The sequence below is a fragment of the Pantherophis guttatus genome, chromosome 1 (assembly GCF_059756535.1).
Source record: "Pantherophis guttatus breed Tessera chromosome 1, ASM5975653v1, whole genome shotgun sequence".
NCBI lineage: Eukaryota > Metazoa > Chordata > Lepidosauria > Squamata > Colubridae > Pantherophis > Pantherophis guttatus.
This window is the reverse complement of record NC_142063.1, coordinates 4,364,460-4,387,553: the sequence shown is the minus strand read 5'-3', so window position 1 is coordinate 4,387,553 and position 23,094 is coordinate 4,364,460. Positions and strand designations below refer to the sequence as shown.

Sequence of the window (23,094 nt, the reverse complement as noted above, 5' to 3'; positions counted from 1 at the left end):
CCAGTTGTGTTGTGTTGTGTTGTGTGTGTAAAGTGTGAAAGTTGGTTTTTTGGGCTTTTTGTGTCTGTGTGAGGTTCCTGCTTGTTGCAGGGGCTATTTTGGGTCTAGCACAGCTGCTTTTACATTGGGTGAGCCAGTTGTGTTGTGTTGTGTTGTGTGTGTAAGGTGTGAAAGTTGGTTTTTTGGGCTTTTTGTGGCTGTGTGAGGTTCCTGCTTGTTGCAGGGGCCATTTTGGGTCTAGCACAGCTGCTTTTACATTGTGGGAGAGCCAGTTGTGTTGTGTTGTGTTTTGTAGGTTAAAAAAGGGCAAAGAAGTGACGTCGATTTGGCCACGCCCCCTGACCAACAAGCCACGCCCACCCAGTCACCTGACCACCAAGCCCCACCCACTGATTAAGCCACGCCCGCAGAACCAGTAGCGAAAACTTTTAGATTTCACCCCTGAACGAAATGCTAATGTAACTTTGCTGGTTCCGTAAATGTGGCCAGTATGACTTCCCTTGACCTGGGCAAGCATGTTGAAGACAGACACCCAGATTATTATCTCCCTCTGGGCTGACATCTCCTTCCACAAATAGAGTTTCATCCTCTGAAACTAACTATTACAGATTATTCAGGACCATTGTCAATGTTATCAAGAACTGGTTCGGTTATCTATCCCTTTTTCATCAAAATAGGGGTTGCTCCTCTATCCTGGTCCTGTTAGACCTCTCAGCGGCTTTTGATACCATCGACCATGGTATCATGTTGCACCGGTTGGCGGGGTTGGGGGTAGGAGGCACCATTCTGCGGTGGTTCTCCTCCTATCTCTCTGACCGGTCGCAATATGTGTTGACAGGGGGGCAGCAGTCGACCCCGAGGCACCTGGCTTGTGGGGTGCCACAAGGGTCGGTCCTCTCGCCCCTTCTGTTCAACATTTATGTAAAGCCACTGGGTGAGATCATCCGTGGCTTCAGGGTGTAGTTCCACCAGTACGCTGATGACACCCAGCTGTACATCTCCACCCCAGGCCACCCCAACGATGCCCTTGAAGTGATGTCCCAGTGCCTGGAGGCCGTGCGGGCCTGGATGGGGAGAAACAGGCTCCGACTCAACCCCTCCAAGACCGAGAGGCTGTGGCTTCCGGCGTCCTGATATAGCCAGTTGATGCCATCACTGGCTATTGGGGGCGAATCACTCGCCCCCACTGAGAGGGCTCGTAACTTATTTATTTATTTATTTTATTTATTTATTTTATTAATTAAATTTCTATACCGCCCTTCTCCAAAAAGGACTCAGGGCGGTGCACAGCCAAAGTAAAAACAGAGCATACAAAATTTAAAAACAATATTAAAATAATTAAATATTCTGGCCGTAAATTAAAACAATCCAATTTAAAATCAATTTAAAATTAAACTCACGCCAGCCCAGCTAGTTGAAATAAATAGGTTTTCAGGGCCCGACGAAAAATCCGGAGGTCTGTTATTGTACGTAACTCTGGGGGAAGGTTGTTCCAGAGGGTGGGCGCCGTCACAGAGAAGGCTCTCCCCCTGGGGGTCGTCAGCCGACATTGTCTGGCGGATGGCACCCTGAGGAGGCCCACTCTGTGCGAGCGTACTGGCCGGTGGGAGGCTATTCGTGGCAGAAGGCGGTCTCGTAAGTACCCCGGCCCTAAGCCATGGAGCGCTTTAAAGGTGGTCACCAACACCTTGAAGTGCACCCGGAGGACCACCGGGAGCCAGTGCAGCTCGCGCAGGAGAGGTGTCACATGGGAGCACCTTGTCGCCCCCATAATCCCCTGCGCGGCCACATTCTGGACCAGCTGGAGCTTCCGGGTGCACCCCAGGGGGAGCCCCATGTAGAGAGCGTTGCAGTAGTCCAGGCGGGAAGTGACTAGGGCCTGAGTGACTGTGCGTAGAGAATCCCGATCTAGAAAGGGACGCAACTGGCATATCAGGCAAACCTGATAAAAAGCCCCCCTGGCCACGGCCGTCAAATGGTCTTCTAAAGACAGCCGTGCGTCCAGGAGGACGCCCAAGTTACGAGCCCTCTCCGTGGGGGCGAGTGATTCGCCCCCAATAGCCAGCAATGGCATCAGCTGGCTATATCGGGACGCCAGAAGCCACAGCCACTCGGTCTTGGAGGGGTTGAGTCGGAGCCTGTTTCTCCCCATCCAGACCCGCACAGCCTCCAGGCACTGGGACATCACTTCAAGGGCATCGTTGGGGTGGCCTGGGGTGGAGATGTACAGCTGGGTGTCATCAGCGTACTGATGGAACTCCACCCCAAAGCCACGGATGATCTCACCCAGCGGCTTTACATAAATGTTGAACAGAAGGGGCGAGAGGACCGACCCTTGTGGCACCCCACAAGCCAGGTGCCTCAGGGTTGACCGCTGCCCCCCTGTCAACACAGATTGCGACCGGTCAGAGAGGTAGGAGGAGAACCACCGCAGAACGGTGCCCCCTACCCCCAACCCCGCCAACCAGTGCAACATGATACCATGGTCGATGGTATCAAAAGCCGCTGAGAGGTCTAACAGGACCAGGATAGAGGAGCAACCCCTGGATGCATGGCTGTCTTTAGAAGATCATCTGACGGCCGTGGCCAGGGGGGCTTTTTATCAGGTTCGCCTGATACACCAGTTGCGCCCCTTTCTAGATCGGGACTCCCTACGCACAGTCACTCAGGCACTCGTCACTTCCCGCCTGGACTACTGCAACGCTCTCTACATGGGGCTCCCCCTGGGGTGCACCTGGAGGCTCCAGCTGGTCCAGAACGCGGCCGTGCGGGGGATTATGGGGGCGATGAGGCGCTCCCATGTGACACCTCTCCTGCGCGAGCTGCACTGGCTCCCGGTGGTCTTCCGGGTGCGCTTCAAGGTGTTGGTGACCAGCTTTAAAGCGCTCAATGGCTCAGGGCCAGGGTATTTACGAGACCGCCTTCTGCCACCAATAGCCTCCCACCGGCCAGTACGCTCACACAGAGCGGGCCTCCTCAGGGTGCCGTCCGCCAGACAATGTCGGCTGGCAACCCCCAGGGGGAGAGCCTTCTCTGTGGTGGTGCCCACCCTCTGGAACAACCTCCCCCCAGAGATACGTACAATAACAGACCTCTGGATTTTTCGTCGGGCCCTGAAAACCCATTTATTTCAGCTAGCTGGGCTGGCTTGAGTTAAAATTTAAACTGATTTTAAATTGGAATTTTTTAATTACGGCCAGAATATTTAATTATTTTAAACAGTTTTTAGATTTTGTATGTCTTATTTTTACTTTGGCTGTTCACTGCCCTGAGTCCGATATTGGAGAAGGGTGGTATAGAAATTTAAACAAATAAATAAATAAATAAATAAATAAATCATTGTTTTAGCATATTTCATTAATTGCTGATTTAATTTGTTTTCAGATGTAGTTAGATGGGGTAGCATGGAAATATTTAATGAATTAACCAAGAAACACCCATGAGAAGTTGTAAGAATCTGTGGACCAGATCAAATTTAGAGAAATTACCTGCCATGACTGTATACTGGAGATCCTCTCTCCAAGCCTCACCATGGTTGGTCGTGCTCCATACATCGCATGCAAAGCGTGTGCCACGACATAAATGGCATTGTAGATATTGTAACTTTCACCTGTCATGCTAGTTTCAAATATGTAAGATGGCAGATTCTGTACATTTTCCTTTCCTGTGCATTGTTTTTCCTCCTTTTGAAGGATCACTCCTGGTTTGTGGATCTTGCAGTCAAAGGCATCTTCCCACCATGGAGGGAGAAAGATATCTCCTTTTGGGTTCAAGGGGTCTAAAGACAAAAGGAAGTGCTGGAATTCTGGGACATCATGGCTATGATCCATGAAATGCAAAGCACCGTGGATGGGCTTTTTTAATGCCAAAGTCTTGTGATAAATACTAATTTCCCAATGGGAAGTCAGGATCCAAACCTTTCTAAATGCAATTTTCGTCCATATTTCAAACAAATGCAGAGAGTGATATAGAGTTGCTATACAGTTGGATTCTCCAAGCAGAATGATCACTTCAGCTCTAAACCATCTTTTAATTAAAGAACTATATTTTGACATTGCAATACCGTAAGGTTCATATTCCAACAGCTGACTGAAGGCCAGGCAGATCTCCTTCTCCTCCAGCAATGGACTCAGAGATGAGATGAAACGTTCTCCACTGTCACCTTCAGGGGCAATAAGCCCAACCCAGTTCCACTGGAAATACAGGAGCAGCTGGACTAAACCACCATATTGAAGAAATTTATTGGGGCTAATTCGGAAAAAGGAAGGAAAAACAATTCTGTCTTCCTGAGTGAACTTGAGGAAGTCAAAGCCGAGCTGCAAAAAAGGGAGTGTCTTGTTTTAGAAATTAATTTTTCATGACAAGGTCATATTTTATGCTGAGGTTAAAGATCATAATCCAGGGTTTTTTTTTTAAATAATCATGTCAGACATGCAGATTCACAATGATAAGATTCCAGTTTACCACATTACAAAAGAAGATTTTTAAAAAATTGATTTATTATTAAATATGTTTTTTAGCGCTTAATAAACATTGTGTTGTCTGGGTATTTAATTTGCTTAACAATACAAATTCACATTCTTAATCTCCACCCCTCTTTTCCAACCATTGGTAAAATATATTCCATGTTTGATAATATTCTACATCCTCTTTCTGTTTCGTGTTTAATGTCAATCTATCCATTTCTGCACAATCTAGTATCTTCTTGATTATTTCTTCGACTCACGGTATATCTTCATTTTTCAATATTGTATGAAAATAGAATAGAATAGAATTCTTTATTGGGACCTTGGAGGTCTTTTAGTCTAACCCCTTGCTCAAGCAGAAAACTCTATACCACTTCAGAGAAATGGCTATCCAATATCTTCTTAAAAGCTTCCAGTGTTGGAGCATTCACAAGTTCTGGAGGCAAGTTAAATGTCTCCTTAGTTCTAGGCTGCTCCTCTACTTGTCCTGACCTCAGGCACTTGGGAGAATAAGTTGACCCCCTCTTCTTTGTGGCAGCCCCTGAGATATTGGAACATTGCTGTCATGTCTCTCCTAGTCCTTCTTTTCATTAAACTAGACATACCCAATTCCAGCAACAATTGTTTACATGTTTTAGCCTCCAGTTCCCTAATCATCTTCATTTCTCTAGAGTCTCAGCATCTGTTTTATCTCGTGGTCACCAAAACTGAATGCAATATTCCAAGTGAGGTCTTCCCAGGGCATTATAAAGTGGTATTAACACTTCACGTGATCTTGATTCAATCCCTCTGTTGTTGTTAGTTGCGAAGTCATGTCTGACCCATCACAACCCGATGGACCACGTTCCTCCAGACCTTCCTGTTCTCTACCATCTTCTGGAGTCCATTTAAGCTCATGCCGACTGCTTCAGTGACTCCAGCCAGCCATCTCATTCTCCGTCGTCCCCTTCACCTTTTGCCCTCTATCGTTCCCAGCATTAGGCTCTTCTCCAGTGAGTCCTTCCTTCTCATGAGGTGGCCAAAGGATTTGAGTTTCATCTTCAGGATCTGTCCTTTTAAAGAGCCGTCAGGGTTGATCTCCTCTAGGACTGACCAGTTGGATGGCCTTGCAGTCCAAGGGACTCGCAGGAGTCTTCTCCAGCACCAGAGCTCAAAGGCCTCCATTCTTTGGCACTCAGCCTTTCTTATGGTCCAACTTTCACAGCCATCCATTGCAACTGGGAAAACCATAGTCTTGACTATACACACTTTTGTTGGCAGTGTGACGTCTCTGCTTTTTAGTATGCTTTTTAGTATCTCACTGTTAATGCAGCCTAAAATAAGTTCATCACTTGCATGAGTTCTTCAAATCATGTAGTCCTGATTTTCCCCAAGTTAATTTGGTTCCATCTTTGGCTTTTGTGCTTGCATCTGTCCTCTCTCTGGTATCCCATGGAACCCCCTTACCTGTGGAATCTTGAAGGTGCTGAAGATGGAGGCCATCTGCCTTGAATACTGGGAGTTGAGACCGCCAATGACAGAGAGCAGAGTGTCCTGCTTGTCACATTTGTAATCTGGAACCATTTGGCCTCGGGTCGAGAGAAGAGAGAGGCTGTTCCAGGAAATTCTCACAACAGTATCCTTATTGTCATAAATATGGAAGCCAAGTGTGATGTTGGGAAGGAGCGTAACATCCTTGTTGATCTCTGTGACTGCATAGACCAAGGCCAGGAACAGCTGGTAATTCTTGAACGTAGTGCTGTAATGAGAAAACATTGGGGATGATTCAGTGGTGAAATCTAAAATTTGTTACTACCGGTTCTGTGGGCGTGGCTTGATGGGGGAGTAATGTGACTGGGTGGGTGTGGCCATTTTTAAAAAAACTTTTAAAACCATTTTTTCTACAACCTCTTTGGCGAAGAGGTTGTAAAAAATGCTTTCAAAAGGCTCTGACAATCCCAGCTGAGTTGCCTGATCGGCAGAAGCTTTTTTTCTTTTAAAAGCCTCTGCCGATCAGGCAACTCAGCTGGGATCGTCAGAGGCATTTAAAAGAAAAAAGGCCTCTGCCAATCAGGCAACTCAGCTTGGATCGTCAGAGGCATTTAAAAAAAAAAAAGCCTTTGCCAATCAGGCAACTCAGTTTGGATCATCAGAGGCTTTTAAAAGCATTTGAGCTGTTTCAGCTGTTTCAGCTCTGGGAATCACTGCTGTTCACAATACTCTACTGGAGGCCACAAGGTAGTTTTACAAAAAAAACCCCACAAATGATTCCATGGTCTTTTCACACAACGCCTCCACAGTGTACATGGATTGACCTTCTCTTTGAGTTTTTCACCATGACTTTCTGTCCAAATTAATACTTTAAGTCAGTGGTGAAATCCAAATTTTCTTACTACAGGTTCTGTGGGCATGGCTTGGTGGGCGTGGTGTGGTGTGGCTTGGTGGGTGTGGCTTGGTGGGCGTGGCAGGGGAAGGATACTCCAAAATCTCCATTCCCACCCCACTCCAGGGGAAGGATACTGCAAAATCCCTATTCCCTCCCCACTCCTGGGGGAAGGATATTGCAAAATCTCCATTCCCACCCCACTCTGGGACCAACCTTGGTGGCGCAGCAGACTAAAGTGCTGTTAAGTAGCACCAGCTGCCTGCAATTACTGCAAGTTCGAATCTCACCGGGCTCAAGGTTGACTCAGCCTTCCATCCTTTTGAGGTAGGTAAAATGAGGACCCGGATTGTGGGGGCAATAAGCTGACTTTGTATAAAAAAGAACACCACTTAGGGGGGCCTGAAAGCCCTACTAAGCAGGTATATACAAAAGTATGAAGGCTATTGCTTAATGCATTGTAAGCCACCCTGAGTCTCCGGAGAAGGGCGGCATATAAATCGAACTAATAAATAAATAAACCAAACATGGTATTTGCCGGTTCTCCGAAGTACTCAAAATTTCCGCTACCGGTTCTCCAGAACCTGTCAGAACCTGCTGGATTTCACCCGTGCTTTAATTCAACTTCTTCACAAAGCCACCACAGTTTCTCATACCTAAAGTACCCCTACTATAAGTCCATGTTTTTGTCATACGCTAAATAAATAAATAAATAAAGTTCCTGATTAAACTGGAATATTCTAGTCTATTTTATGAGCATGGTTCTTCATCTAGGAAAACACCAAAGCTTCTGAACTACAGCTGACCTTGCAGTATCACTAGAACAAGAATTTCTGAAAGGAGTTCCCTGAAGCAATGGGTGGAAAATAATCAAGGAGAGAATCAACTTAGAACTAAGGAGAAATTTCCTGACAGTTAGAACAATTAATCAGTGGAACAACTTGCCTCCAGAAGTTGTGAATGCCCCAACACTGGAAATCTTTAAGAAGATGTTAGATAACCATTTGTCTGAAGTGGTGTAGAGTTTCCTGCCTGGGCAGGGGGTTGGACTAGAAGACCTCCAAGGTCCCTTCCAACTCTGTTATTCTATTCTATTCTATTCTATTCTATTCTATTCTATTCTATTCTATTCTATTCTATTCTATTCTATTTCCAAACAAAGCAGAAACTCTTCTAACCCATTCCCTTCCAGGTGAAACATACCTTATTATAATTCCTTCCTTTGATGGCTTACAGTCAAATTCTATCATTTCAAGGAGAGCAAAGTTTTCCAGGAGCAAATTCCCTCCAATAATGAGATCTCCAGGCCTGTAATAGTCCTTCACAGTACGCAAAGGGTTCCTCGGTGCACAAACACTTTGTTGCAATATTTTCAGGATCAGACTCAATAATAGTAATAAGAGTTAGAGGTTTAAATATACTTCTCTTTAATTATAATAGGCATTCTATATTCACTGAATATTCACAGATAGAAGCAAAGAAAATGGTGAAGGTGGCTCCTTATATATACAAAGGGTGGAGCCAAGAGTGGGAGTGGTGAATTATGAATACATTAAGAGTCAAAGAATAAGTTAACCCCTGATATCCCATATATACATTATTTACACATTAGGGAATAAGGCATTTACATCTGACAAATCCCCCTCTAAATGCCGGTTCGCTATACAACACCAATTACATTCAGATTCAGGACAATATAAGACATACAATTTGGAAGTTAAGTATTTGTGCTGTTTAGAAGGTAAAGGCTTCGTCAATATGTCAGCTAATTGTTCAGAGGTATCACAATGCACTGCTTTGATAAATCCATCTTGAGACAATTGTCTCACATGCTTAAATTTTATATCTATATGCCTGGATCTTTGTCCAATGGCATCGGATCTAGATATTTCAATGGCTGCTTTATTGTCTTCATGCATAACAAAAGGCAAAGCAGGTTTTTTCCAAACATCTGAAATTAAATCATTAAACCATACAAGGTTATTTGCAGCTTTGGATAAACAAACATATTCCGCTTCTGTGGTTGAAGTGGCTACCAGTTCTTGTTTACCAGTGTACCAGTAAACTGGACAGTCATTTAACAGAAAAATATAACCAGAAGTACTTTTTCTGCATGATATATCTCCAGCCCAATCCGCATCTGCGTAACATGTAAGTTTTGGTTCTTTATTATCACTAGGTTCTAATACTAGGCAAAAGTCTAATGTACTTTTCAGATATCTTAAAATTCTTTTGACAGCTTCCCAGTGATACATTGTTGGTTTGCTAACGTGCCTTGATAATAAATTGAGTGGTAATGCAATATCTGGCCTAGTCCAATTAGATATATAAAGAAGTGAACCTATGACTGATCTATAAAATGTATTATCCTTGAATTCAGGGGAAGATTCATCAGTATTTCTAAGGAAATCAGTTTGCATAGGAGTGTCACAGGGTTTGGCATTGTTTAAATTGCATTTGTTTAGAAGTTCAATAATCTTATCTTTCTGAGTAAGTTTGAATCCCCTTCTAGTTTTGTTAATTTGTACACCAAGGTATTTGTTTACTTTACCTAGAGATTTCAACGAGAAATGTTCATTTAGCTTGTTTACAAAGATTTCTCTTCTCTCTTTGTGTTTTCCTATATATAAAATATCATCTACATAAATCAATACAAATTCAATGTAATCATCACTCTTTTTGACAAAGAAACAGTTATCAGCAGTGGTAGCGTTGAAATCCATGGTCTTAAGTACTTTTACCAAGCAATCGTACCATCTTTTGCCAGATTGTTTTAACCCATATAGACTTTTGTTCAATAGCCAAATTTCATTTTTATTAGTGTATTGACTGTGAGGTGCTCTTACATATATTTCCTTATCTAGTTTTGCGTGTAGATACGCAGTCTGTATGTCATATTGAAATACATCAAGATTGAGTGCGGATGCTACTACTAGAGCTGTTTTAACACTCTCTGTTCTTACTGTGGGGGAGTACGTGTCAGTATAGTCCTCCGGATATTTTTGTGCATAACCTTGTGCAACCAATCTAGCTTTGTATAGGGTATTGCCTCCTTCTAGGTTCTTAATTTTATAAATCCACCTGGTACCAATAATTGTTTTATCTTTAGGTGCAATCGCAGGTGTGAATACATTTAATCCTTGCAAACTTTCCATCTCTTTTTTCATAGCTAGTTCCCATTTTCCCTTTTCTTCACGAGGGAGTTTTAATACTTCCTCATATGTATTAGGTGTTATTTGTTCACCATCCATATGCATTATGTAATCTCTGTATTTATTTGGTATTTGATTTCTGTTGTTCCTAATAGCTCTTTCAGGTTTGCTATGGTAGTCATGCAAATATCTTGCTTCCTTTTTTGTTAATGTGTCTGTCTTTATTTTGTGTTGACTATTTGTCCATGTTTTGGTTTTGTTTTTATTTTTGTTGATATTTTGATTTTCTATTGTCCCTTCCTCACGAGATTTTGTATCTTTGCATTTATTTGGAAATATTTCATTAAGATGTAATTTAGACCAGTTGGCCTGTTCATGGAACACAGCTGTTCTGGAAACTATAAATTTGTTATTATTATCAATGAATCTGTACCCTTTGGTGCCAGTTTCATATCCCATAAATCTTAGTCTTCTGGATACGTTTTCTCCCTTTCTTCTCAACTGTTTAGGTATGTGTACGTCTGCAGTGACCCCAAATATGTGCATGTGTGCTAATTTTGGTTTCCTATTATACATCACCTCATATGGTGTCTTATTCACAATACTGGACCAGGTTCTATTTTGAGTGTAATTAGAATAATGTAAGGCTTCTGACCAAAATTGTTTGCCTAAACCAGCATCCTCTAATGTGCACCTAATCATGGTTTGTAATGTGGAATTCTTTCTCTCTACAATCCCGTTCTGGAACGCAGAAAATGGACTAGACGTGTAATGTAGCATTCCTCTATCCTTTAACCATTGGGAGAATTCTTTAGACATGAATTCACATCCCCTATCTGTCATAATTTGTTTTATTCTGATATTATGTTGTGTTTCTATGCGTTTGTAAAATTCCTTAAATTTTTGAAAGGTTTCATCCTTGTGTTTTAATGTGTAAACAAAGCCATAGCGACTGTAATCGTCTACTATTGTTAGGAAGTAACGTTTTCTATAAGTGATTGATGGAGTTAATGGGCCAACTAAGTCCATGTGTACTAAGTCAAAAATTTTGTTAGTTGATCTGGTGGATTTTTTTGGCCTGGGACTAGTTTTTAGTTTAGTAGATTTACATACTGAGCATTCCAAATAATTTTCACAATTTTTTATTTTGACACCTTCTGCGTGTTCAGTCATTTTTTGTACTACAGGAAAACTTGCATGTCCTAACTTCCTATGTAAGATGTGAGCACACTCGTCATGAATTGGTTTACCTATTTTTGGTTTCTTCTCATTGTGTGTATCTATGTGATCATGAGATATTTTACATTCATCATTGTCACTGTTACTGATATTTTCATCATCTGCCTCAATACAATCTTCCATATTTGAATCAATGTTATGTAACCATCTTTCTTTTGTTATCAGATAGGGTAGGCCTCCTTTAATCATCACAGTGCCTACATTTGTTTTATTCTTCTCTAAAGTTGCTTTTCCCTTTGAGAAAACTATATTGATGTCAGAATCTCTGCTTAGTTTTATGGCACTTAGTATGTTATGAGGTATTTCTGGTATTAACAATACCCCCTCTATTTTTCCTAGACCAGGCAAGGTCACATTCCCTCTGCCTAATACTTGAACTTTTTCTTGATTAGCTACCTTTATTACAAACTTATCTTCTGTAAATGAAGACAATATATTTTTGTTATTAGTGGTGTGATTAGTTGCCCCAGAATCAATAAGCCAATTATTGTTCTCATTTTGTTGCGTTTTAGTGCTGTCTTGTTTATTTAGTCCATTCAGTGAACCAGATTTTCTCTCTTTTGAATTTTCTCTGCCCCCTCTACTTTCTCTGTAATTTGGTGGGCTTCTATATTTATGTCTATCTGTGGAAGACTGTCTATAATTGTATTTATTCCTATATTCTGACCTATGTCTTTCCTTTGAAATTTTGGGACAATCTCTTCTATTGTGTTCCCTGGACCCACAATTGTGGCATTTAAAAGTTTCATTATATTTTTCTTGGAAAGCTACCTTCCTAAAAGATTTGTGTTCTGTGTGATTGCTATAATGATTTTTTCTTGAATTGTCTTCTGCTATCAATTTGTTAGACAGACTTTCTATTGATAAATATCCTAGATTGATGGTGTCTAAGTGTGACATAAAACTATCCCATGATGAATCAAGTGAGTTGATAATAACACTTTTCATTGTTTGATCTGAAATCACTTCCCCCCTCAAATGCAGCTCAGCTCTTATTTTGTTTAAAGATATTAAATGCTCACTTATGGAAACCCCTGGTTTTACTCTGGAGGAAAAGAAGTCCTTAGACATTCTTGTGGTGGTAGCTACACTATCGCTGTGAAACAAATTAAACATGCATTGAATTATTTCTGAAACAGTTAGATTTGGTTTGATGCTATGATACATTGCAGGAGACACGCTAGATATTATTAAGAAAAATGCCTTATGGTGTAAACAATCTATTTTTAAAGTCCAAGGTCTTCTTGGGGGACTAGTGATAAAAAATAGTAAATTTTCTTTCATAAAGACAACCTGGAGCTGTTGATACCATTCTTGCAAATTAATGCCATCAACCCTAAGTTTTGGGAAGTCACTGGGTAAGTTTCCCACATTATTTTGTCCATTACTTACAACCTGAGGTAGTCCGTGGTCTCGCAAGTGTAGGAAATTGCAAAACGGCATGGGGATGCTCGCAACGAGTCTGCGCGGTTCTCTGGCCAGTTCAAGTCTTTCCGGACCGTCTACGTAGTTTCGCACATGCGCGTTGTTCATTTCTTCTTTGGCGTCGTCGTGGAAGGTTCTCTCCATTGTAGCTCGCTCGCTCCGCTCCTCTTCAGACGAGTCGGTCTCTGGCTCGGTCTTAGGAGTTCTGATGGCGGCGACTGTTCTTCTCTTTCTTTTGGGTGTGTTGGCACTTGCTTCGGTCTGCGGTGTAGGGCGGAATCGACATGGCTCTCTGGGCTCGGGCATCGTCGCTCTCGAAGTCAGGATGGGAGCGTGCAGGTCTTGAAGTATCGGCTTGTTCGCTTGCTTCTTCGTTGGCGCTTTGGAAATTTTTAATTTTGGCCCAAATGCAGCAAAAAGCGTCTTCATTGCTGACTTTACTTGGGATTTCGTTAAGTCGTCTTCACTTTCTGATTCTGGCTCTTCCGAAGATTTTGAATCCTCCTTTTCACTTTCGTTGTCTGACAACGTTTTTCGCGCCAGAAATTTTGAACTGAGCATTTTGATTGGCTCTGCTTCGCTCACTTTGGAGGCTTGTTGAAACCAAGATGGCTGCCATTCAAAATTTCGCGCGGGATCACATTTTTTCTTTTTCATAACGACTTTCTCTGTAGTCATATCACTCACAGTTTTTTGGTCTTTGGGTTTCTCTTTAGCGATGTTTTTCTCTCTCGCTGCTCCGCTGTTCTTCAGCATTTCTTGGAGGTTCGCGATGAGGCTTTCATCATTCTTCTGGCTTTTTAATAACTTCAATATCTCTGACCTGAGTTCGTTATTTTCTATTTCGATTTCCTCCTGGCCATCATTTTCATTTATTAATTCTTCTTCTTCAGTGGTGTATTCTTCGGATTCTCTCGAAATCGCGTTTGTGGATTTGTTGATTATTTCTTGTTCAGTTTCTATTTCTTTGCTGTAGGCCCTGGTGTTGGGCCTATCTTTCTTAGACATTTTTAGGTATTTATTGAGTCAATTAACCATCCTCTGCTACCAGCTTGTTGCAATATTTTCAGGATCAGACTCAATAATAGTAATAAGAGTTAGAGGTTTAAATATACTTCTCTTTAATTATAATAGGCATTCTATATTCACTGAATATTCACAGATAGAAGCAAAGAAAATGGTGAAGGTGGCTCCTTATATATACAAAGGGTGGAGCCAAGAGTGGGAGTGGTGAATTATGAATACATTAAGAGTCAAAGAATAAGTTAACCCCTGATATCCCATATATACATTATTTACACATTAGGGAATAAGGCATTTACATCTGACACACTTTGCATTATCTTGCAAGTTGTTGAAGGCAGGAGCCAAAAGAGAAGCAGCAGGAGAAGCAGCCCATTCATTATTCTCACCTTCCTTCTAGATCATGATTAAAAAAAAAAAATCTCATCAAGGTTTTTAGCACAGAAGAAGTAGACTGTGACTCTTGGGTAGCCTTACTATCAAGTGGGCTTTCTCTTACCTCGTTCAGGTCATCACTGAAGAGGAAATGGAGTCACGTTTTATGGATCACACAAAATTACTTCTTTGCAAAACAGACTAAGGTGACATCTCTAGATCCTTTGGCAGAGTTCAGTCCTTATTTCATTCAAGCAGGTTTTATCTTGGAAGACTTGAGGATTGAGATCTATGGGGGATACATTAAAATTTCCCGTTCTTCCAACAATGGCTAGAAAAAGTAGCATCCTACTCATTTAGCAATACTCTCCAGACACCTGAAGGGGAAAACATGTTTATGTGCCTTGTTGTTGATCCTAGGAGCAGATGGACTTGAGGGTCAAGATGCAGGACAAGGTATTCGGCCTACCTGAAACTGAGCACCTACACCCAAGATGGAGTCTGGCCTTTGCCGGAGTTGTTAAGATAGAAGAGCATGGTGATCAGTTGTAGCCTTGTGAAAGTGACCAATAATGCAGGTGTATGTGTGTGTAAGAACTGGTTTATTTACTCCTGCATGGTTAGGGATGATGTACAACCTTATTTCTCCTATAATTTTTTTAAAATAGAGAGCAGGGTACTCAAGATTTCAGAATAACAGAGTTGTAAATCACCTACTCCAACCTCACCCCCTTCAATCAGGAGAACCTATACCAGGGCTGTCAAACTCCTGGCCCACAGGCCAGATGTATCATGTGCTGGCCATGCCTACGCCCGGTTTAACGAAGGGGGGGGAGTCCTGATACATTGCTGTGATGAGGTGAGTTTGACACCCCAGCTCTAGACCATTTCAGACAGATCGTAGTCCAGTTTCTTTCTGAAAGCTTCCAGGGATGAAGCTCCCACAACTTCTAAAGGCAACTTCTGTTCCATTGGTTGATGGTTCTCACTGTCAGAAAATTTCTCCTTATTTCTAGGTTGAATCTTCTTCTCAGATTCCATCCATTATTCCTTGTCTGGCCTTCAGGTGCTTTGGAAAATAGATTGAGCCCCTCCTCTCTGTGGCAGCCCCTCAAATGTTAGAACACTGCTATCATGTCTCCTTTGGATGTCCCTTGGGAGTTGGGTGGCATAGAAATATGATTAATTAAATTAATTGGTCCTTCTCTTCGCTAGACTAGCCATGCCCAATTCTTCAACTGTTATTCATATGTTCTAGCCTCCAGTCCCCTAATCATCCTGGTTTTCTAGAGTCTGAACATCTTTTTTATAGTGTGGTGACCAAAACTGGATGGCAGGTGTGGTTTTACTAAGGCTTTAGAGAGGGATATTAGTACCTCCCTTGATCCTGATTGCATCCCTCTGTTAATGCAATTTAGGTTTGCATTGGCTTTTTTGGCATCTGTAACACACTGCTGGCTCATATTTAAGTGATTGTTCACTAAGACTCCATGATCCCTTTCATAGTTGCTATTATTGAGCAAGGTACCACCTATATTGTACCTGTGCATTTGGTTTTTCTTGCCTAAATGTAGAACCTTACTTTTACATTTGTTGAAAACTGTTTGAGATTGTGGACAACATATTGTCACCTGAAGGCAGGACAAGAAGAAGTTGATACCACTATTGTTCCATCCATTTCCTTATCTTTATTATATGCTCTACCACGATACAAAAATCCATCCTTCTGAAACCGAAGACTGAATTTCTCTAGGCGGTCACTGGGAACAGAAATTCTATGACAAGACCATCTTGCCAATTATTCACTACATTTCTCTGTCAAACATAGCTATCTTTGTCTTCAACGACATACTCACAATGAGTATAAATATCAAATCAGTGGAACATTTGTTGCGAACTGTTTGAGATTGTGGACAATATATTATCACCTGAAGGCAGGATGAGAAGCAATGGGTGGAAATAATTATTTTTATTTATTTTTTATTCATTTATTTTTTAAAATTTGTATACCGCCCTTCTCCTAGTGGACTCAGGGCGGTGCACAGCCAAGTAAAAAACATTTCAGTACAAAATTTAAAAATGTAAAAGAATTATACACTTTGGCCGAAAATTTAAAAACCTCACAACTAAAACCCATTAGACAATTAAAAATCTAATATCTCAGAAAGGGGGGTGGGGTTCACGCCAGCCCTGCTTGATGGAAAAGAAAAGTTTTTAGGGCACGGCGAAAAGCCCGGAGATCTGGTATCCTCCGTATCTCCGGGGACAAATCGTTCCAGAGGGTGGGTGCTGCCACAGAGAAGGCCCTTCCCCTGGGGGTTGCCAGCTGACATTGCCTGGCTGACGGCACCCTGAGGAGTCCCTCTCTGTGGGAGCATACTGGCTGGTGGGAGGTTATTGGCAGCAGAAGGCGGTCCCGCAAATACCCAGGTCCGATGCCATGGAGCACTTTAAAGGTGGTGACCAACACCTTGAAGCGCACCTGGAAGACCACCGGAAGCCAATGCAGCTCACACAGGAGAGGTGTCACATGGGAGCGCCCCCTGGCTCCCATAATCCCCCGCGAGGCCGCATTCTGCACCAGCTGGAGCCTCCGGGTGCACCTCAAGGGGAGCCCCATGTAGAGAGCATAATCAACGAGAGAAGCAACCTAGGAGAAATTTCCTGACAGTTGAGAACAATTAATCAGTGGAACAACTTGCCTGCAGAACAGTGGTGGGTTCCACTTACCTTCGCTACCGGTTCGCTATCATGACCGCTTGTGTGCGCCCCTGTGCTTTGAGCCCATGCATCGGTGCATGTGCAGAACCTGTGCATGCACAGACCGTCTGTGATGACATCCGGTGGGTGGGCGGAGCCTCTCATCACTGCTGCTACTGGTTCTCACGAACCGGGATGAACTGGTAGAAACTTACTACTGCTTCAGAAGCTGTGGATGCTCCAATACTGGAAGTTTTTAAGAAGAGGTCTGAAACGATATAGGGTTTTGTGGTTGAGCAGGGGATTGGACTAGAAGACCTCCAATTCGGTTGTTCTGTTATATTAAACAGAAATTTTGCTCTCCAAATAACCAATTTTTAAGCATTTTGTGTATTTTTATGTGTAAGTTTATTAAACAAGCAAGAGACCGTCATATAACCTTGTTTTCCTCCCACCTTAGTAATGAACAAGTCACAACCAGTCATTTATTCTCATCCATCCTTCATTCCTTTCTTCCGTCTATGTCCGCATCCTTCTTTCATCGTAATAATTAAGTAATAAAAATAACAAGGGAAAGAAAGTGTCCTCAATGTCTACTTTACATGATCATATTTAATAATAAATATGTATCTCAATTAATTGAGAGCAGAATAATGTGGTTCATTTAAACCTTTAATGGATAATTGAATGCAAAATTTAGTAGGAAAACAGCAAGCCTCAGGGAAGTAAGAAAATGAACAGGCTAAAAAACATTGATCGTGAACTTAACCCAACCTATTTTTAAAGATTCATTTGATTATAATAAAGTGTGAAACTAGGTGGAAATACTGTAAATATCCATATCTTTAATATCTATGAGTATTTTCCAAGTTAATCACTGGGATCTCAGTGGGAAAAAATGGAATTAGTGAAAAAGGCAGGTAATTCCCAAAACCAAAAAGAAGTTCTAAATTCTGCAAAAAAATCAGAGATTCTTGTGCCTCATTATATTCTCTCTACAATTCAGATTCGGTCTTAGTAGAATAATGTAGCACTTGGGGAAAAAAATACAGGCCAAGAGACTGGCTCCAGAAGCCAAGATGGAGAAGATCTCCACAGCTACCATGGACTTCCCTTTGGTGCTCAGATAGGCAGGGAGGAAGGTGACCCAAACGCAGGAAAACACCAGCATGCTAAATGTAATGAACTTGGCTTCATTAAAGCTGTCAGGCAATTTCCTGGCCAGAAAGGCTACCATGAAACTGATGACAGCAAGGAAACCCAGATAGGCAAGGACAATGTAAAACATTGAATCTGAGCCTTCATCACATTCCAAGATGACTTCTCCTACCAAGGAGTGGAAGTCAAAGTTGGGAAATGGGGGAGAGGTTACTAGCCAGGTGGCACAAAGAACTGCTTGTATCAGGGGACAGGCTATGATAATGGAGTTGGTCAGTGGTTTTCCTAAGAGTTTCCTTGTCTTGTTCCCTGGCTTGGTGGCCATGAAAGCCAGAACCACCATGACAGTTTTTGCCAACACAGAGGAAACTGCAAGGAAAAAGAGAATGGCAAAGGCAGATTGTTGGAAGAGACAGATGATCTTCCCAGGTCGACCAATGAAGAGGAAGGAACAGAGGAAGCAGAGCAGGAGGGAGACCAGGAGGACATAGGTGAGATCTCGGTTGTTGGCCTTGACAATTGGTGTGTTGTGATGTTTACAGAAAATCACCAGGACAGCAGTTGTGATCAGCGAAAGGAAAAGAGCTAAAGAAGCTAAAATGTATCCCAGGGTCTCTTTTTTTTTTTTTTATTGCAAAAGTTTTACAATTACATTTTCACCCCTTTTTTTCACCCCCCCACCTCCCTCCCCAAACTTCCCGTCCTCCCTAGCCCTCCCTAACCCTCCCCCCCAGACTTCCCTATTATGTACTCATAACTAATAATACTGATATATATACCTGAACCCATCCCTCCCCCTATATAATTTTCCCTCTTTATCTCTTTACATTAAAATATTTCTAATACATTGTTTTCAAATAAAAGCTATTTGGTACTTTCTAGTTTGGTATTTGTTCTGAACATATTCTATCCACCTTTTCCATTCCCATTCATAAGTCTCTTGTGAACAATCTTTTAAATATGCTGAAATCTTCGCCATCTCTGCAAAACTGGCCATCTTCAAAGTCCATTCCTCAATAGTAGGCAAAGCTTCATTCTTCCAATATTTACCTATCAACAATCTTGCTGCTGTTATCATATACAATATTAATTTTATTTCACCCCGTGTAAAACCCTTAACTATACCCAATAAAAACAATTGTGGAGAAAATTGAATTTTTTTCTTCAAAACATTCTGCATGACCCACCATATTTTTATCCAAAAAGCCTTAACTTTCCTACAGGTCCACCAAACATGATAATACGTAGCATCCAAACATTCGCATCTCCAACATTTTGGCTGAACATTAGGGTACATACATGACAACTTTTTAGGATCTAAATGCCATCTATAAAACATTTTATAAAAATTTTCCCTCAAATTCTGCGACTGTGTAAATTTAACATTCTGAACCCAATTTTTTTCCCATGTTTCCAACATCACTGGTTCTTCAAAATTTTGTGCCCACTTAATCATACAATCTTTAACTAATTCCGTTTCTGAATCCCTTTCTAGCAAAACATTGTAAAGCCTTTTAATATGCATTGGACCTTTCTCTCTTATATGTCTAACCAATTCTTCCTCATGCAACATAATACCAGTTTTTTGGTCCTCTTTCCATCTCAATTGTAATTGATTATATTGTAACCAGGTTAAATTAATCCCTTCGTCCAACAGTGTCTGCAATGTCTTCAACTGCTATCTGCCCGCATCTGTAAAAAGAACCTCTTTGTATAAAAACCCCCCGAGTGACATTATATTTGTATTCCACAAGGTATGACCAAGATCCAGCCATAGCGGTATTTTATAATCCCATTTGAGTCGGTGCTTCTTCCAAACTCTCATCAAAGAGTCTCTAAGTATATGACTTTTAAATACTTTATCAACTTTGTCATCATAAAATAGGTAAGCATGCCATCCAAATTCAAGATCAAAACTTTCTGCATTCAATATTCCAGCCTTTTTACTTCCAAACCAATCACTTGTTAAAGTTAAAGCTGCTGCATCATAATATAACTGTAGGTTTGGAAGTTTAAGGCCTCCTCTTTCTGGAACATCTTGCATAATTTTCAATTTCACTCTCGGCTTTTTCTCGTTCCAGACAAACTTATTAAGTCCAGTTTGCCAAACTTTCAGTTGTTTATCACTTTTAAGCACCGGAATCATTTGAAACAAAAACAGAAATCTTGGCAAAATGTTCATCTTAACTGCTGCTATTCTTCCAAGTAAAGACAGTTGCAGCTTTTTCCAAGTCTCCATGTCTTTCTGAACCTCTCGCCACAACACCTCATAATTATTTTGAAACAATTTCATATTTGATTCTGCAACCTGGACTCCAAGATATTTTACCTTAGGTACAATTTCAAAACCTGCCCTCCTTTCAAACTCATGTTTACGATCTTGTGTCATATTTTTGACTATCATTTTAGTCTTTTTTGAGTTCACTCTAAAACCTGAAACTCTACCATAGTCTTGTATAATGTCGTTCATCAAGATTATTGATTCCATTGGTTGTGATAGGGTAACCACCAGATCATCTGCAAATGCCTTTATTCTATAATCCTCTTGCCTTATCATTATGCCTTTCAAAATTTTTGAGTCCCGTATTATATTTAGCAAGACTTCCAATGTTAAAATAAATAAAAGTGGGGACAACGGACATCCCTGTCTTGTTCCTTTTTCAATTTTAAACTCTGTCGTCAAACTTCCATTAATAATAATCTGTGCTTTTTGCTCTTGATAAATTGCTGAGATCGCCTGTATAAATTGGTCCCCAAAGCCCATCTTTTTTAAAGTCTTTAGTAGAAAATTCCAATCCACTCTATCAAAGGCCTTCTCCGCATCCAAAAAAACCAGCACTGCAGAAATCTGTTTATTCTTATCAAGATATTCCAATAAGTCTATTACTTGCCTTACATTGTCCTTCATATATCTGCCCTCAATAAATCCCGCTTGGTCCGCATGAATCACCTTTTGGATTACTGGCATCAACCTGTTGGCTAATACCTTCGCATAAATTTTATAGTCTGTGTTCAAAAGAGATATTGGTCTGTAGTTCTCTGGTTTTTTAGGACCAACTTGTTCTTTTGGTATCAAAGATATATAAGCAGTTGTCCAGGATGGGGGTATTTTACCCCCTTGTTGAATATTGCAAAATAAATCTCTAAGTTGTCCCACCATTTCAGCTTGTAAAGTTTTGTAATACACTGCAGTCAAACCATCCGTGCCAGGAGCTTTGGCTGTTTTTAGCTGTTTAATTGCTGCTGTTATCTCCTCCTCTGTTATAGGATAATTCATTCTTTCCTTTTGTTGATCAGTAATTTTTGTAACTCTCTTATCCTTTAAATATTTTTCTATAAGTCCATTCTGCACCTCTTCTTTGGCATATAGTTTAGTATAATAATCCACAAAAGCTTCTTTAATTAGTTTTTGTTGAAAGATTTCTTTCCCTCCAATATCAATACTATCAATAGTCCGTATACTTTGTTTTTTCCTCAATGTGTAAGCCAACCATCTGCCCGGTTTGTTAGCGTTGCAAAATGTATTATGCTTCGCATATTGTAAACTTGTTGCAACTTGTTCCGCCATAAGCATTTGAAATTGGTCTTTCAAAAGTTTTATAGCACTTCGTATTCTTTCATCTGTTGGGTTTTTAATAAGTAACTGTTCTTTATTCTTTATTTCCATTTCCAACTCAGATCTTTTCTTTTGTCGGAACAGTCTATGTTTAGAATTCATGTAGATGAGTACCCCTCTCATATAAGCTTTACTTGCATCCCAAACAATTTCAATTGGGGTACCTTTATTCAAATTTATTTCAAAAAATTCTTTCAAGTGCTTTTTAAGTTCTATTATATTTTTTTCATATCTAAACAAGTTCTCATTTAATCTCCAAGAACGTCTCTCAACCTTATCCATCTCAATTTCTATCCATACAGGGCTATGGTCAGTCAAAGTTCTTGGAAAAATCTTTGTTCTTTTTGTCTTAACAAGTAGATCATTTGACAACAGGATAAAATCAATCCTAGAAAAAGATCTATGTCTATCCGAAAAAAAAGTGTAGTCCAATTCATTTGGATTATGTATTCTCCAAACATCTTTTAATTCCATATCTTCTTTCATATCAAAAAAAGTCTGTGGTAGTCTAATTCTAGACTTTGCCAAGCTCTTTTTATCTAGTTTAGAATCAATTACTCCATTCCAGTCTCCCATAATTAAAATAGATCTATAGTCCCATTGCAATATTTTAGTATGTAAAAATAATCCTGTTGTTGGTTGGGAGCATAAATTCCAATCAAAAGAATTTGACCATTTGCTGTGAGCAATTCAATTGCTACAAACCTACCATCTTGATCTGCTTCTATAACTTTCGCTGTTAATTTTTTATTTACATAAATAACCACACCATTCTTTTTCTGCGAAGTTGAAGATATATAATGTGCTCCTAGTTTTGAATTTATCAAATATTTTTGATCTTGAGTTGTGATATGCGTTTCTTGTAAACATATTATATCATTATTAAATTGTTTCAAATATGTAAATAATTTCTTCCTTTTCTGTGCTGAATTCAACCCATTGACATTCCAAGATAGACACTTAAAGGTCATCAGCCTCTTTCTGGAGCACAGAGCAAAATATTTGAAGTTCATCCGAGAGCTTCGATCTCGCTCCTCCCATAGCTCCACTCTCTTGTACGGTACTCTTAACTGCCTTCTTGTCTTGTCTTTCCTGTTGTTGTTGCTTTTGTTTAAGTAGCTTGGATTGGGCTCTAGTTATACATTGATCTTTAACTTCTGTCAACTGAATCAAATCCAAAATTGGAGAAGAATCCAACAAGGGCTCACTCAGAAAACCTCCTTCTGCACCTTGCACTACTTCTAATTCCTGCTTGGACTGTTCTTGCAATTGCCTCTCTTCACTCTCTTTAATCTCCAAAACTGTGGATGTACATGGAGATGGTGTTCTTTCCTTAAGAATAGTAGTGTAAAAGTGTTGTGCCTTCTCCACGGTATTCAACCGATACCCTTCTCCCTTGTATCTAAAAATTAACCCAGCTGGAGCGTCCCACCGGAAGGGTATCTGTAAATTTCTCAGTTCCTTAACAAGAAAACCAAATTCTTTTCTGGCTTTCAGCATTTTAGGAGGTAATTCTTTAAAGATTTGAAGTCGTGAACCCCCCACTTGTACAGAAGTATAAAAAGATTTTTGCAGAAT

At 40.7% G+C, this 23,094-nt stretch overlaps 1 protein-coding gene across 1 annotated transcript in view; it reads right to left on the bottom strand.

The window, feature by feature from the left end:
* Positions 1-23,094, bottom strand: part of LOC117659042 (uncharacterized) — a 105,847-nt gene that overhangs the window by 54,761 nt on the left and 27,992 nt on the right. Inside the window, exons 6-7 of the mRNA XM_087883577.1 lie at positions 4,064-4,193; positions 3,531-3,778 (exon numbers count right to left, since the gene is read on the bottom strand). Of these exons, the coding sequence (XP_087739703.1) occupies positions 3,531-3,778; positions 4,064-4,193 (378 nt within the window). The remainder of the gene's footprint in view (positions 1-3,530; positions 3,779-4,063; positions 4,194-23,094) is intronic.